General features: G+C 30.4%; 3 protein-coding genes and 1 pseudogene across 4 annotated transcripts in view; 3 read left to right on the top strand and 1 right to left on the bottom strand.

Annotated features, from left to right (window-relative positions):
* Nucleotides 1-18233, bottom strand: part of LOC107609903 (protein P21 pseudogene) — a 133720-nt pseudogene that overhangs the window by 37650 nt on the left and 77837 nt on the right. The window lies entirely within an intron of this gene.
* On the top strand, nt 919-4263 carry LOC107609638 (amino acid transporter AVT6C). The gene is made up of 5 exons (XM_088492535.1): nt 919-1423; nt 2538-2690; nt 2791-2991; nt 3119-3656; nt 4016-4263. Exons 1-5 carry the CDS (start codon nt 1036-1038, stop codon nt 4122-4124), a joined length of 1389 nt encoding a protein of 462 aa, XP_088348661.1. The 5' UTR covers nt 919-1035; the 3' UTR covers nt 4125-4263.
* On the top strand, nt 8407-11296 carry LOC107609733 (amino acid transporter AVT6C). The gene is made up of 5 exons (XM_016311754.3): nt 8407-8868; nt 9274-9426; nt 9592-9795; nt 9871-10339; nt 10911-11296. Exons 1-5 carry the CDS (start codon nt 8499-8501, stop codon nt 11038-11040), a joined length of 1326 nt encoding a protein of 441 aa, XP_016167240.1. The 5' UTR covers nt 8407-8498; the 3' UTR covers nt 11041-11296.
* Nucleotides 13271-14745, top strand: LOC110264972 (leucine-rich repeat receptor-like serine/threonine-protein kinase At1g17230). The gene is made up of 3 exons (XM_021107666.1): nt 13271-13567; nt 13618-13930; nt 14636-14745. Exons 1-3 carry the CDS (start codon nt 13271-13273, stop codon nt 14743-14745), a joined length of 720 nt encoding a protein of 239 aa, XP_020963325.1.

The following is an 18233-nucleotide window of genomic DNA, read 5'->3' as shown; positions in this document are numbered from 1 at the left end:
GCTCATTACTAACTAATTTTTGTGTGAACTAAATCGATATAGTGATCATCTAACCAACTCGATTAAAATCATGTTTAATGTCAAAATCATGATTTAACGTCAACTATACAATGATGAGTTAAGAATAAATTTGACATGTTTAATCTTATGAATACGTCTAATCTTATAAATATTAAATTGATATATTTTTTGAGATTATTTTAATTATTAACCTTTTAAACTAAATGTCTTAAAGTATAATTGAAAAAAAAAAAACTAAAATTCAATAATAACAATTAATTGTCAAAAAAAATATAAAAATGCTATGTATATATTAATTAAGTTACCCTTATCCACTGTATGTTCGTATATAAATTATATATGTTGTTTTATAAATTTTTAATATATATTTTATACAAATTACTAATTTTTAGTGTTTTTTAGTGTAGTTGAAAAAGCACACCGGCACAACTAAATTTTTTTAAAATTATTCGAGTCAAAACTCAAAACTGAAATATTTTAAATTTTTAAATTAAAATTAATTTTTTGGATAAATTATAGGGACATTTACTATATTCTCCCCCCTAAAATAAATAGTAAAGCGTTGTCTTTGTATATTGACCTTTGACCAAACAAAAAAGGATGTATCATTCATTTCTCAAATCTATTATTTTAAAAAAAATATTAAATAACCATTAAAATTTATTATTTTTAATTATTAATCTAATTTTTTATTTTAATAATTCAATAATATATTTTAACACACTTTTTTATTTGAATAAAATTCATATTTTTAAATATTGATAGTTAATTAATAATTTAAAATAATAATTTTTAATGGCTTTATAATATTTAAAAAAAAATAACATATGGGTTTTTATTCTATGAAGGGTGAGCATGAGATTAGCGTGCCCAATAATTGACAACTCAGAAACTAAGATAGGACAGACAACGTGGAAGGGAGAAGAAGAACAAAAAAAAAAAAAAAAAAAAGATAAAGATGAGAATTCAGAATTCCACATAGCTGCCCTTGTCTATGTCAACATTGAATCCACAATGAAATTGGAACCCAACACAATAACCACAACCGCCACCCAAGTTAATGTCCCTCTCCTCGACGACTCCCAGGAAGATTCTCAACAACATGGGTCCATTTCCGGGGCAGTCTTCAACATCTCAACCACCATGATCGGTGCTGGAATCATGTCGATTCCGGCAACCATCAAGGTTCTGGGCATACTCCCTGGCTTCATTCTTATTGTTTTTGTGGCGTTGGTAACCGATGTCACCGTGGAGTTTATGTTAAGGTACACCGCACATGGAAAATCTCTTACATATGCTTCCATGGTTGGTGAATCATTTGGCTCATTGGGCTCCCTTGCCGTCAAGATTTGTGTCATCACAACAAACCTTGGTGTTCTTATCATTTACTTCATTATTCTCGGTCAGTTCTTCTTTACTTTCTTTCTTAATTAATCATCATTCATCAACAATTTCTATTCAATTTTCTCCTCTTGTTCCTTTTTTCTATAGGCTAAATGTGGATTTTTCCAATTTTGTCTCTTTTTTATTTTTTATTTCCTATTTTAAGCAAATTTGGGATAACGGATAAGGAAAAGCTGGAATAGATTTTTATGATAAGTCTATAAAAATTAATTACTTGGTTGGCCTAATGGTTTGGTGAGATTAAGCTGCAATTAATACATATCAGAGATTGATAGATGGTATTAATTGCGGTATGGTATGAAACTATGAATGTTGCATTACTAAGTTTTTGGTAGATTGTATGTGGGGCCAAACTTGTTATGGGCCAATCTTGTTATAGTTCAGACTCAAGAGTACTATGTAATCAAAATTTCAGCTGCTGTACAAATATGCATTTATATTTAGTTCACTCTTACACTATATTTAGTAATAATCATAGGACAAAAGTATTAAAACAGTTACTGAAGTAAATATACAATAGAAAAAATTGGTAGAACTGTGTATGCATGTGTAATAGTCTAGTTCACCGGTTTAAAGATATTATCCATTTTGACGCTTTACGGAAATGTTTGGTAACAAAAAATAATTAGCCAAAGATGAACAGAAACCACTTAACTTATTAAAACACACTCAAAAAAGAGTATCTACATTTTTATAAGACATGCTGCATTTTCTTCTCTAGTTGATATAGGACTTTATAGATAGTATTAGAAAATCGATGTCCTAACAAAGTTTTGCCTTGAGTCCATTAGGGGTGAAATGTAGAATCCTACAATTGGATAAGGCATTGAAACATTCGGAAAATGTTTGATAACAAAAAAAATTAGTCAAAAACAGCTAAAACTTGCCTTATTTAACATTCATTAATTGTTGTTAAAATTAAGGAATGCTAACTAAGATAAATTTTGACTATTTTTTTGTCTCTCTAACATTACTATTGAAACATACGATGTAAATCCTTCTTCCTTCTGAATGTGTTTTGATAGATAGATTGAGTAATTTCTTTTCTATACTAAACAAAATCATAAGCCTCAATAAATAAAAGATTGAGTTGAGTGGGCATGGTTTTGTAGGAGACGTGCTATGTGGAAATGAATCGAAAGGCAGCACACATTTGGGCATCCTTCAAGAATGGTTTGGGATCCACTGGTGGACCTCGCGCGCTTTTGCTCTTCTTCTAGTTGCTCTTTTCATAATGCTCCCACTTGTTATGTTACGCCGTGTTGGTAAGTCATTTTTAATTCTTATTCAAATTGAAAAATGAAACAAGTTTGGTTGATTAACTAATTAAGCATATGATGATGTTTTGTGTTGATGTGGAAAAAGATTCATTGAGGTATAGTTCAGCAATATCAATCCTACTAGCATTGGTGTTTGTTGCAATATGCTCTTCCATGGCTTTTTATGCATTGTGGTGCGGCAAAACTCAGCCACTGAGGTTACTTCCTGATTTCTCTCAAGTCACTGTCCTTGATCTTTTCACCACTGTCCCTATCTTTGTCACTGGTTTTGGATTTCATGTCAATGGTTAGTAACTACTTTAATTTCATCATTAAATCATCCATTTTTTTTTTTACTTTTTTTCTCCAAGAAATTAAATCATCAAGTTTAAGAATATTGAATATATACAATTGTATGATATTTGGTGGTGCAGTTCATCCAATTAGAGCAGAGCTAGGAAAACCAGGGGACATGAATTTGGCAGTGAGGATATCATTGATGATATGTGTAGGCATATACTTTGCAATTGGCTTCTTTGGTTACCTATTGTTTGGAGACTCAATCATGGCAGATATGTTGGTCAACTTTGACCAAAACTCCAACACAAGTGGTGGTAGATTGCTCAATGACATAGTTAGGTTAAGCTATGCACTCCACCTTGCCCTTGTATTCCCCATCATGAATTATTCCTTGAGGGCCAACATTGATGAACTTATTGCATTCTCAAATCATGATAATAATAATAATAATAATAATAATAATAATAATAATAATAATAATAATAATAATAATAATAATAGGCCTCCTCTTGCATTAGACACACCAAGATTTGTGTCATTAACTCTTGGATTGCTAGCATTCACATATTTGGTGGCAGTGGCAATTCCAAACATTTGGTATTTCTTTCAGTTCTTGGGCTCTACTACCATTGTTTGCCTCTCTTTCATTTTCCCTGCCTCAATCATTCTAAGGTATGTCATTTTCTAATATGAACAATGTTACATGGCCAGTAAATATTGCCAATAATAATTTGCACTCATATTTACATGGGTTTTGCACACAAGAAGCATATAGTTTACACTTTACACTTATATTTACTAGAATTTTTTACACATAAATCAATATAGTTTGCACTCACATTTTTCAAAATCTGCATACATAAATTAATAAAATGTATTTGTGCTGGTCAAAAATTAATAATTTAGTGTTTGTGCTGGTCAAAAATACTAAAAATTACTAGCTCCTAAGAGTTTTTCTTCTAATATATACTAATGTTTATGCTAATTATATGATATATATGAATTTTTCTCTCCTAATTTTGATGAAACAGGGATACGCATGGCATATCAAAGACAAAAGATCAAGTGATGGCAATAGTAGTGATAGTTTTGGCTGTAGGGACCAGTGGAATTGCTATATGGACCAACTTGTATGGTTGACCATCTTGACATTAATGAACTGTGTCTTTTTTCTTTTAGTTCCTTTTTTCTCTCTCTCATATTATGGATCTAAGAGGCAATCAACATGTATATAACTTCTTATTTTTGGGAATGGATCTTTTTAATTTTTTTTTAATAATTGAGGGAATAAAGTGTGATTTTTTATTATTAATTTTATAAGTGAGACTAAGAAAAAATATGAGAAAGTGAGCAATAAAAGATTTGAGATTACACTTTACTCCCTCAATTTTTTTTAACAATTGAGAAGATCTATTTCCCTTATTTTCTCCCTTTGGTCATTTGAGTGTTTTTCTTATATACGGTGATCAATATTTTTCCAATTTTTTTATAAAATTATTTGCATTTGTAAGTTCATTGTATGACTAAAAGTTTTAATAATTATTTTAGGTCTCATATGTTGTCTTTATTTTTTGCTGTTTTTTTTTTAGTTTATCTTATACTGAATAAATTTTTTATTTTGAATGTAATAAAGATAAAATTTTAGGTTTTTCAATTATAAAAGTTTTAATATCATATTATAAAATTATTTATTAAAAATTAAATTAATAAGAAATAAATTATTACATCTCTAACACATATGTTATCATAAATATACAATTTTATTTTAATTTTTTATAAATCTCTTGCTTTTGCTCTTTAATTACCAGATTTTTTTAGGAAAAACCGGAAAATATATTTAGTGTGTGAAATCTATATTTATGAGGTTAAGAATATAATATTTCTATTATGGGTTTTATAAATGGTAGAGAGCACTGACAGAGCTTGAACATAATTTTTGGGTGGGCAAAACATTTATACTAGATAAAGAATAATTGTTTAAATAATTTTAGTATAGATTTTACTTAAAATAATAAATTTCTCTATATAAAATATCAAATCATTTTTTGAAATCTCATTGCAAATAATTAAAATCAAACTTATTATTAAATTTGATTCTTTGAATTTTTGAAGGTTGTATCTCATTTTTTTTTCTAAATTATTGGAGTTGTAGAATTATTAACGGGAGTTAATTAACATTGTTGAATTTATATTTTCTCTTTTTAGTACCGTGTATTAGCCTTCTTTTTAAAAAAGCACTAATTCTTTAATTTTTTATTATTATAGTTGTAAAAAAATTGAAATATATAAAATATAAAATATTTAAAATTTTATAGTTCGAATGATAAATACTAAAAATTATAATAATTATTGAATATTCTTTGTTTAGTAAAAAAAATCAATAAAAAACTCATAAAGAATAAAATAATACTAAGTTAAGTAGATAAGAAAAAGCAGTAAATAGTAATATTACGTGATCAGTAAATATTATCATTTTAAGCATTAAACTTGGCCAAACAATAGTTTATACTCATATTTTCTCGTGTTTCCACTTAAGAAATATATAATTTGTACATATATTTATTATCAGAATTTGCACATATGAGTCAATATAATTTACACCCACATTTTTATTACACACATAAATTAATAAAATTTATTTATTAAAAATAATTTAGTATCTGTGTTGGCCAAATAATAGCCAAAATTACTAAAATCTGTCTGCCCTAGAATATCTGGAAAAAAAAAGTTTGCAAAATTAAGAATTTAAATTTTAAAAGGTCTTGTGATTTTGTGTTTATTTAATTGAGTGTTTTAATTAGTCAACATTTAAGAAGGTCAATTATTTAAGTCTATTTTATCTATTAATCCAATATATTATATATTATTATAATTAAGTATGAATTTAAACTTAAATAATTTAAGATATTTGAGTTAGAAAAGCAAAAATATTAACTAATTAAACAAACAATATTACGTATAACAAAACTACCGCCGATGGTAGAGAGCAAGATATTGCATTATTGCTCTAGATAAAAACCACGCATTATTGAGTTTTGAACTTTTGAATTTCTTTTTGCTTTTTAATTTTAGTGGTGGTGGTAGCTACCTGCTTCCCATGTCACTATAACGTGCATGTTCAATACACTTTAATGGGGCCATTATTTCACTATTCTAATAATGCAAGCAAAGGCGTTTTCGATTAAATGAATTACTGGTATGCTAGATCGATCTGTGTGATGTAACTTGACATAAATAAGTGGGGAAGGGAGGTGTTTATAAAATGATAGACAGAAGGCACCAATGTGTTTTGGATTGAGGTTGATGTAAAGAATGAGAATTGTGGTTTTATTTTCATAGGTAAAATTGTTGTTACTTTTTTTTTTCTAAAGGTTTAGAATAGATACCATATATATGTTAGCATTATTACTAATGCAACAGTTAACATAAATAAAGATCAGAGTACAGTGCTGGAATCCTAGAAGGGGAATGAACTAGCTAGAGGTGGTGGGATGATTGTTGATGGGGACTAGGTGGAAAGGGATGTAGAAATTAATTATGTTATATAGATATTAAAAACTAGCCACTATATAAAATTGTGTTTAAAATCAATTTAGTTTAATCAAAAAGTTAGTTCACTTGTCCACATAAATAAATATCACATGGTTCAAATTTTATTTTATGTATATAATAATTTATTATTTAAAAAAATAATTTTAATAAAATTTCGACAATAAATTAATCTTTAGTCTGACAGAATAGAAAATATAATAAAAAAATTACAAACTTAATGTAATTAATAATAATACAAACTAACTAAGTTCACCTCCAAAATTCAAATTTTGAATCGAATTTATCGGATGTGAATAATACATTCTCTCCATTTTATATTAAATGTTTTTTTTATTTTATACAAATATTATGATGATTATTAATTTTATTAAAATATAATTAATAAGAGAAAAAAGATAAAAAAAAATTCAAATACTGTTTTTAAATTAATTTTTTAATCTTCTAACTTTTTAATAATAAAAAATAAACAAAAATATAATTAATGATTTTTAAAATTAAAAATAAGATTTAATTTAGAACAAAAATAAAATAAAAAGAGTGCTAATATATAAAAGCAATACTACATTAATCAGCAAATATTATCATTTTTTGTTGATATTTGGTTAGTAATAATTTGCAATTTGTATTCATATTTTTCAAAAGGATAAAGTATTAAATTAGTTCCTTACGTTTGGGTAATCCTGATTTAGTCCTTTAAGGTTTAAAGTGTCCTAATTGAATCAAAAAAAATTTCATTTAACTTTAACATAGTCCCACCATAAGGTCAAAGTTAAATAATTAACGGAATGTCCTACATGACAGCAGTACAAGAACAAAATCGATAATTTAGAGAACAAGTACAAGCTCTAGATGCACAAAATCAACCATAAATGCATCAATACATTTATTTATTATTCTCCTTAGTTCTATAGAAAATATTTCATTTAAATTGTAAAAAAAATAATAAATAAATATATTATTGCATCCAGAGTTGACTTTGTGTCTCTAGAGCTTGTACTTATTTTCTATATCATCGATCTTATTCTTGTATTGCTGTCATATAGGACATTTCGTTAATTATTTAACTTTGACTTCACGTAGAATTACATTAAAGTTAAATAATTTTTTTTTTATTCAAATAAGACATGATTACACCCAAACATAAAAAACCAATTTAATATTTTATTATTTTTGAAATTTACACCTATAAATTAATAAAATTTATTTATTAAAAATAATTTATATTAATATTTATATTGATTAAATAATTATAAAAAATACTAAAAATTACTTCTCAAACTATAAAATAGAAGGGGTAGGTTGCCATCGAAATTAATTAAAGAGCACATTATACAGATTTACACTTACGCATGGAAAAACAGAATAGTGCAAGCAATGATATCTACATATAGTTGTCTAGTTTATTTAAAAAAAAATTAATATTTAATTTAAAAAATATAAAAATAAATAATTTTTAAATATTTAAAACTTATCATAAAATACAAATTCGGCCAATTCGACACCAAATAATTTACGAAAACGAAAATAGGCATGACAAACAGAAACGTTGAACGCCATCTTATAAGCCAATAGCCGAATAGTAAGAGGAAAACTGGAAAAGGGTATAACATTCACATCAACCACTTTTCCGTCCACATTCATTGCGCGTCCCCATTCACCATTCCAACCTGTCTCTCACACAATCGCATATTATACTAACCAAACAAAAAGCACCACGCAGAACCTCCTCATCGGAATTACAATCCTACCCCTCTCCCCCATAACGCCTTCACGTTTAGCACGTGCACATTCTGAGGGCATTATTGGTAATCCAAACACCCCAATCATTCATCTCACGTGCCTATAAAAACCAACACTGGTTTTGTACGTTAATAATAATAATTTCTGCAAAATAAAGCTGCTTCTGCTGCTTCCTTTCTTCTTCTCTCTTATTTCTCTTCCGGTGACATATTTTCCGTGAAAATGTCCCCGGTGGCCGGAGCACGCGTCCCACTCTTGCCAGCTACTAAGCTGGTGGCGCAAGAGGTGCCCCCGGCGACGGTATCCGGTGCCGTGTTCAACGTGGCCACGAGCGTAATTGGCGCGGGAATTATGTCAGTTCCGGCGACGATGAAGGTGCTAGGAGTAGTTCCGGCGTTCTTGATGATATTTGTAACGGCGATTCTGGCGGAGATATCGGTGGAGTTTCTGATGAGGTTCACGCATTCCGGGGAAACGACGACGTATGCCGGCGTGATGAGAGAGGCGTTTGGTTCGTTAGGAGCAGTTGCTGCACAAGTCGGTGTTATAATCACTAACCTTGGATGCTTAATTATGTACTTAATTATTATCGGTAAGCATGTTTCTTTATTTGTTTTGATTTTCTTTTCTCAAGTAATCAAATAAGCTTACTTAAATTAATTTCCTTATTAGTTGTTATGAATTCGAGGCGGAGAATATTTTAGCTAATTTAAGAAAAAAAAAATCTATAATTAGTGTGAGAATTTAGCTTCAGCAAAATTTTTTAGCTTTAGTTATTTTTTTAAAAAATACTATTTGTACACTAATTATTTTATGTATAAATATATGTTGTTTAATTCATTTTTGATATATTTTGTACTAATAACTAATTTTTGGTGAGTAATTTTAATATACATCTAATAACTTATTTTTTGTTTAAATTAAAAATATTGGGTTTTTGGTTTGTTTTATTTGAAATTATTGTCCGGGTTTAATAACGTTATTTTTGAGTGAACAGGTGATGTTGTTTCTGGGAAGCAAGGAGAAGGAGAAGTACACTTGGGAATCTTGCAGCAATGGTTTGGAATTCAATGGTGGAATTCTCGTGAATTTGCACTCCTTATTGTCTTGATTTTTGTTATGCTTCCCTTGGTCATGTTCCGTCGGGTAGGTAAATATCACAGTTGATAATGGTTAGATAATTTAATATATTTAAATAAATTATTTAACACAATAGATATTCACGTCTTAATACGTTTAAATTTATGAGACTTAGTATGGTGCATGTGCGCCATATGTGTAACATGCATGCTTATATTTTGGTTTCTTTTGGCAGAGTCGTTGAAATTCAGCTCTGCAATATCAACGTTTCTTGCTGTGGCATTTGTTGGAATATGTTCGGTTATGGCTATTATTGCTATTGTGCAAGGACACACACAAACGCCTAGATTGCTTCCTCAATTGGATCAAAATACTTCTTTCTTTGATCTCTTCACAGCTGTTCCTGTCATTGTCACAGCCTACACTTTCCATTTCAATGGTACTCATCTTTTCATTGAAAGATACTCTTGGCCATAACATTACTATTTTGCTAAGATTGATCCATGTTTTGCAGTACATCCAATTGGTTTTGAGCTTGAGAAGCCATCAGACATGACAAAAGCGGTTAGAATAGCATTGTTGCTGTGTGCCGGAATATACTTTGCAATAGGGCTATTTGGGTACCTGTTGTTTGGTGATTCAATAGAATCAGACATTCTCATAAACTTTGATCAGAATGCTACTGGTTCTGCTGTTAGTTCATTGCTTAACACTTTGGTCCGTTTGAGCTATGCTTTCCATGTGATGTTGGTGTTCCCTTTGCTCAACTTCTCATTGAGAGCCAACATTGATGAGTTCCTCTTCCCCAAGAAGCCTCTTCTTTCCACAGACAACAAGAGATTTCTTACCATTACTCTCGCTTTGTTGGTGTCTAGCTATGTTTTTGCTATAGCACTTCCAGATATTTGGTACTTCTTTCAATTTCTTGGATCAACTTCTGCTGTCTGCCTTGCCTTCATCTTCCCTGCTTCAATTGTTTTAAGGTACTTTATTACCTGCTCTAAGTGTTTTAAGTCAGAAATATAAATCAATCATATTATGTTTATAATCATTTATACAAAGAGAAACTCTTGGGGCATTAGTTTTTTCTTTTAATTTTAGCCATCATTTAATGGGACTGTTCAACAAATAAATTTTACTTATTGTAAAACAATATATATTATGAATGTTAATTTTATAAAATATATGTTAAAATAAAAAATATACATTAATATTAGTATTGTAAACAATATATATTTATATATAAATATATAATAATTAATTTGATATCTGAATTTTTATGTATATATAGTATTTTTTAATATAAATATATTGAATAAGCAATAAAACATACAAGAAAATGTTTATATTTTTCTTTTTTATTTAAAAATTAGATAACTTGGTTTAAAACAAAATGTATTATTTTTGTATCGGTCTTATTTTTCAAACATGTTTGTATTCTTAATATGTTGATCGAAAATATCTGCCAAAAAATAACCGTGACAGATTAGGGTTGTCTAACTTTTACAAACTAGGATTGTCTAATTTCTTTTTCCCTTTTTTTAACAATTACAGAGATGCTCCTGGTATAGCAACAAAGAGGGACAAAATGATAGCACTAATTATGGTTATAGTAGCTGCAGTAACAAGTGTGATTGCCATCTCCACCAACATATCCAATTATTTCGGTAGCAGTAGTTCATGAATTTAATTTTCTTCCCTCATTTGTAAAAATTAATTTTGATTAGAAAAGAGGTTGAGGTGGTGAGAGAATTATATTCTAGAATTGAGGTGCTTCTTGAGTTTGTTCTTGGATGGCATTTTTATTTGGTTGTACAAATTTCATATAGAGCCATCTATAATATATAATGGAAGAATGTAAATTATCAAGGAGACTAATATAATATGAGAGATGGAAGGTTCCAGTTGTTGTACCTTTTGATCTTTTGTTTTGTTGCAAATTTTGATTACAATATTATGCAATCCCCAAGTATAATATATATGTTCACATTCCCAATCAAAATCTAAAAGATGTGGAGTCTTATTAATTATAACATGTATTATTGTTTGACTCTTAATTAATAATTAATTAAACAGATCTTGCAGCCGTACCTCTATTGATATATCTTGTATTTTGTATTATTATCATTCTGTCCATAATTTCATGAATTATTTAATTTATAAAAATACTAGGTGTACAAGTTTTTTGATTAATCAAGTTAACATGTTAAAATTAAAAACCTTCTTACGTGTCATACTCGTTCTCTTTTTCTTCTTTAACGAACAACGAAATTACGTAGTGTTTATGAAGAAGGTTCACCTCGAATTCTTCTTCTTTCTTCTTTTTCTCTGCATCGTGCTCAACTCTTTCTTCTTCCTTTTCTTTCAATTTTTTTTCACATTGTGCTCGACACCTATTTCTCTTTCTCTGCATTTTGTTCAAAATTACGTAGTGCTTGTCTGAGTGAGTTCTTGTTAAAAACGTGAATCTTCGGTAATTATGAAAAATTGTAGTTTAGATGAACTAAATCAGTGTGAATCGGATATTTTTTCTATATCAAACATAATTGAGGAGGTACGAATAATTTTTTTTTGTATTGAATGATTTTATATTTAATGATTTTGGCAAATTAGTGTGAGTTACAAGGATATTAGCTTCTATGTTCGATATTTATGTTATTTGTATATATTTTTGTTCTTGATTTTGGTTATTTATGATGATCTTAGTTTTTGTTTGTTGAGTTGTTGTTTGAGAAATTGGTGTTCTATAATTTTAGTTTTTGTTCTATATATATGAATTTGTGTTCTATATTACTTAAAATATGTGCTATACATAAGTATTTGTATGCTGTGCCGAACCAAAACTTTTTTTTTATGTGATGATCACTGTGACTATTTTAGGATCAGTTTTTATATGCCTAAAATTGCAAATACATCAAAAGAAAAGAAAACTCTCACTAAGGTCATTTTCATAAGTCATTTTATATTTTTTGTTTATCTTATTTTTAATTCTCTAAATTTTTATCTTTTTTTAGGATTTGAATTTGATAGATCATGGATCAATAGTGGAGCAATATTCAATTCTTTATTATAGACAAAACATGATTATTCAATCAAATCGAATATAAATTTGTAAACAAAGAAAAATAAAGATATTTGTAATTTTGCTTTTTCATTATTTTAGTTAGAAATTATGATGGATTTTGATACATGTTAGAATAAAACAAAAAATGAGTCATTTGTGCTGACATAAATATTTTATGTGCCACGCTACACAATTTGTGTGCTAGGCATGACAATTTTGTGCTAGTATAACAGTTTTTGTGATCTTGACATTAAATAAAGAAAGTAAATTTATACAATGAGTTTTTGGCTTAGGATTCGATGGTTTCAGAACGTTTGGACCATTAAATGGTCCCATAATAAAACATGTTTTTTAAGTTTTTTTAATAACTGCTAAATAATTATTTTTTTAATTTTAATTACAAATTAACCCCATATATTTTATTTAATTATAAAAACTATTTTTTCTTTTATAAATTATTATTTTATGAAACAACTATTATGTTTATTAACAATAAAAAACAAAAACAATAACAAATTAGATCTTCCATTGATCGTAATAAAGCTTTTGGCCATTCCAATGGATTAAAAGTTTATATTTGATCCGTGACGTTTGTCTAGGACGGTGAAATCGCGTTTCCTTGAAAACTAATCGATTGGATTACCAAAACAATTGATTGAATTATAACTCAATAGATTGGATTACAGTTTATCACAAAACAATCGATTAAAAATTGCAAGGCAGCATGGTTTTTGCATAAATTAATCGATTAGTCATTGTATTTCAATCGATTGGACGATGAATAACACGTGAATTTTTTATAATTCAATCGATTGTTTATACGATTCCTATAAGCTTGGGGAACTTGCTAATGTTGGAATCACTTTACTTAAACGACAATCAACTCATTGGTGAGATTCCTGAATCAATCGGTAGCCTTTCTAGCCTTATAGTATGCAATGTCTCCAACAACAAGCTGGTAGGAACTGTTCCAGATACACCTGCATTTAGAAAGATGGATTTCTCAAATTTTGCCGGGAACAATGGGTTATGCCGATTAGGAACTTATCATTGTCATCCACCTGTATCTTCAACTCATTCAGCGAAAACGAGCTGGATCAGAGATGGTTCAACTAGGGAAAAGATAGTTAGCATTGTTTATGGTGTGGTCGGATTTGTTTCTCTTATTTTCATAGTAGTTATATGTTATGCCATGAGGTGCGTAGCCCTGCTTTTGTCTCGCTTGAAGGGCAAACTAGACCTCATGTCACTGATAACTATTATTTTCCGAAAGAAGGCTTTACATACCAGGATCTCTTGGAAGCCACCAGAAATTTTGCAGAATCAGCGGTTATAGGAAGAGGAGCTTGTGGCACTGTCTACAAGGCTATTATGAATGACAGCGAAATGATTGCAGTGAAAAAGCTGAATTCTCGAGGAGATGGAGCAAACGTTGACCGAAGCTTCCTTGCTGAGATTTCAACCCTTGGAAAAATCAGGCATAGGAACATTGTGAAGCTGCATGGATTGGGTAAAAAAAAAAAACAATCATTGAATTGTGAAACCTCAGGTTGTTTTGAAGCATTCAATCGATTGGAAGGTATAAACAATCGATTGAATTATAAAAAATTCACGTGTTATTCATCGTCCAATCGATTGAAATACTATGACCAATCGATTGATTTATGCAAAAACCATGCTGTCTTGCAATTTTTAATCGATTGTTTTGTGATAAACTGTAATCCAATCGATTAGTTTTTAAGAAAACACGATTTCACGGCCCTGCACGAACGTCACGGATCAAATATAAACTTTTAATCCATTGGAATGGCCAAAAGCTTTATTACGATCAATGGAAGATCTAATTCGTTATTGTTTTCGTTTTTTATTGTTAATAAACATAATAGTTGATTCATAAAATAATAATTTATAAAAGAAAAAATAGTTTTTATAATTAAATAAAATATATGGGATTAATTTATAATTAAAATTAGAAAAAGGACTATTTAGCAGTTATTAAAAGAACTTAAAAAACATGTTTTGTTATGGGACTATTTAATGGTTCAAACGTTTTGGGACCATCGAATCCTAAGCCATGAGTTTTTAACAAAATTTTCAAAAACTTTAGAATAAGCAAAAAATAAATATTTGTGTTGTTCACATTGAAACCATGAATCAATATTTTCAGCAGGCTCTATTCGTTGTTGATCCACTTGTGTCAAAGTTGCTTTTTCAGTTGACGAATGTGTAACAATCCCAAAATCGAAGGACAAATATGAGAAATCTCAATCTTTCTCCATTGCAATATTTTCAATCATCCACAACTCAGCAGTAATATCTGCTTGATTAGCTTTAGCCAAACTATACAAAAATAAAAGAATTTGGTTATACAGAAGAAATTTTGTTGCTCAACACATAAAATACAAAGTATAGCACAACAATTAGCTATTCTAGCACATAAAATTAGAAAACTCACCTCTCAGTAGCATCTGTTTGATCTTTAATTGCTAGCTCAACAGTTTTTTCCTCTTCCTCGCTCCTCAATGCGAAATGTTACATGTGAAAAGGGTGGATGTTGAGGAATATCTATAACTTGTTTTCTTTTACTAAAACATTGATTATATTAGTTTTAATCAATCTATATAAAAGTGTGTACGTAAGAGAACACGCAAGCACACAATATTTGGTTCTCAACACATAAAATACAAAGTACAGTACAACAATTAGCTATTCTAGCACACAAATAAAAAAAATCTCTCAGCAGCATCTGTCTAGTATTGAGAGATGTAGCAACAAAATGTACGCTCATTTGTGATCGCCAAGAACAGAGATGTGTTGCATTTCATGACTAAAACTATATAATAAAGCAAAGCATACAAAAAATAAAACACAACACACAAATAGTGGACCTCAGCACATAAATATTTAAACATAGCACACACACTATGAAACTCAGCACTGAAATACAGAATCAAAGCACATAAGGAAAAAGAAAAAGAAAGTAGTCCTGAAAAACAAAATGAGGAATGTAAACCCCATAAAATTAGCGAATAATTAATCAATAAATTAAAATATGAATTTATAATTTATAAAAAAATTAGAAATATGAATTTTATAATTTTAGGAGGTAGAAATAATTAAAATATAAATTTTAACACTAATTTTAAAAGTTTTGGCCTAAAATTAGGCCACAGACTAAACCGGTTAGACCGAGTCCAAGACCCAACATATATAAACTCAAATTAAGCAAATCATTCACTCAATCCCTTTCATTATGTGAATCACCCTGAACTTGAATGGGAGAGCACCAAACCCTAGCTTCCATTTTACTTCCATCTTCAAATCCTTGTAACTTTCAATCTGAAACTCCGATTGACGAGCCGTTTACGACCACACGTTCATCTCGGAGTCCTTTTTCTTTCTATCTAAACAAAGTGGTAAGAAACTTTGTGATTTGCACCCAGTTCTCTTTCCCCTTTCTGTTTTGCGTTTTTGTATGTGTATTGAGTGATTTTGACGATTTTGGTGGTTTAGGTGCAATCTAAGATTGGATAATTATTGGATTTTAGCCCAATCATCAAATGATAAGGTAAGAAAATTCTAAACACTTGTGGATTATTCAATTTTGTGTGTCCTAGTGCTAATTTAGTTAATTGTATGAATTAGATTGAATTTATGTTAAATTGGAGTTTGAATCAGTAAATTGGAGCTCTTGGAACAAATCCTTGGTGGCTGAAATTATTGGAGTTGATTGGGAATCTTGAAACTTGAATTTTAGTAGTGGAACTTGTGAGCTTACCTTGTGGGGTTGTCTTGGGTTATACGAGAAAATCAGTCAAGGTATGGTTTTAGTTTCTCGTATTTAAATAATGTCTTGTGAAAACTTAGGCTAGGTGACCTAGGATAAGTTGGATTATAAATTTTGGAGATTGATTGGTAGATTAGTTGACATGGTATGTTGAATTGAAAATGCATGATAGATTCAATGATTTTATGATATGAATATAGTTGATGTGGTAAGAGGATTAATGAATGATGACTTTGATGGTGGTAAATGAGAATGTTGGTTGTGGATATGTGAAGGTTAATGATTTTGATGTTATGATTGAAAATGTTGGAAGGAAGTGTATGCAAAATTGAGGTATCATTAATTATAGTAGGATGTGGAGATTATGGTGTTGTAGATGGTATGTTGTGGTGCTATTTATATGAGTGGAATGTTGGTATAGAGTTTGATTTTTGGTGAAAATAGAGGTTTATGAACTTTTGTGAAAATTAGATTTTTGGCCAAACTTCGGCGAGTTATAACTCGGCTTCTGGATCCCCAAATTCTTTCAAACTTATTTCATATAAAGATGGGGTCTGAGAAGTTTATGTCATTCGAAGAACGGATGAAAAATGTTTTAAAATGAGAAAATTATGCGCGTCGGAAGTTTGGTATATAAAACTAAAATTCTGCAGACTTAACTATTTTTGACCAACCTAGAATGCATGCGTACGCAAACCCCTCCATACGCGGCTGTGCGTTTCTGTTTGGCATGCATGTGCTGCGTACGCGGCATGGGCAAAAAAGAACCCTCACGTACGCGGAGATGTGGCTTCATATGCGGACGTTCAATTCTGTCCAGTGTACCTGCGTACGCGGACGAGGGAATGCGTACGCATGATGGAAAAAATTGCATTCCCGCGTACGCGTGACATGGTTCACGTACGCGGAGCCCTATTTTTTAGTAAATAAACTTTTGCATTTTAAAACCCAATTTTGAACCTCTATTTTCACTCTTTTAACCCTAGATCTCAGTAGTATGCCTAGTAATGAGATGAAACTAGGAAGATGTGGTAACTTGGAGATGAAGAAAGCTTGAGAAGTATATATATATATATATATATATATATATATATATATATATATATATATAAACTGATTAAAGAAATGAATAAATATTTCATCTGAGCACTCTTTCTTGAAAGTGCGACCCCAAGAGATGGTGGAAGGTGAGGATCCCCTTCCTTGTTCCTCCTGGTATTGTAAAATCGCCCCCAGTGAGATGGTGGGAGGTTAGGATCCCCTCCTTTGTTCTTCCTAGGCATATGAGAACGTACCTCCTGGGTAGACGCAAGGTTGTGGTTTCGCCCCCACTTACTCCAGGTTGGTTAGTATAGAGGCTCCCTATAAGGTCCCATATCGGTTGGGGAGGAGAACGAAGCATGCCTTATAAGGGTGTCGATACCTCTACCTAGCATGATGCGTTTTGACGAGTGAGTGTGAGGGGCTTCGGCTATCATCCCTATCGTCAAAGGCAAAACCGTGAGGCCTTATGTGCCAAAGCGGACAATATCTTGATAGCGGGTGGTCTGAGCTGTTACACTCCTCGGATAGATGCAAGGGTGTGGTTCACCCCATTTGCTCCAGGTTATGATTATTATGTATAAAAGTGCAGATACATGATGTATATGTGATGTTATGGCCATAAGGAATGATTATGAATGAATATGAAAGTTTAAGTGGCTTATGCACTTATTTTATCTGAGATACGAGTTTTTCTGGGTAAAGTACCATGGTTTGCCACCACGTTTTCCAGGTTGAGACTCGATACTCTGTTGACCCTACGACGTAAGGGTGACTGGGCACTTATAAATTCCCAGAAAGGATACCCCCATTGAGCAATTTTATATATATGAGAAAAAGCTATGCATAGACTCTTGGATGCGCGTCGGAGGACAGTCCAGGGTTTAGCAGTCGGACTTGTCGGGTTTGCTTGATAACCAACAGATAAGACTCATCAGCCATAGGACAGGCATACATCATATGTATATTATTTGAATTGCTTGCT

This window comes from Arachis ipaensis, chromosome B7 (assembly GCF_059453495.1).
Source record: "Arachis ipaensis isolate K30076 ecotype BB chromosome B7, ASM5945349v1, whole genome shotgun sequence".
In the NCBI taxonomy this organism is placed as follows: Eukaryota; Viridiplantae; Streptophyta; class Magnoliopsida; order Fabales; family Fabaceae; genus Arachis; species Arachis ipaensis.
The sequence above is the reverse complement of the archived record's forward strand: the minus strand, read 5'-3'. Positions and strand labels throughout refer to the sequence as shown.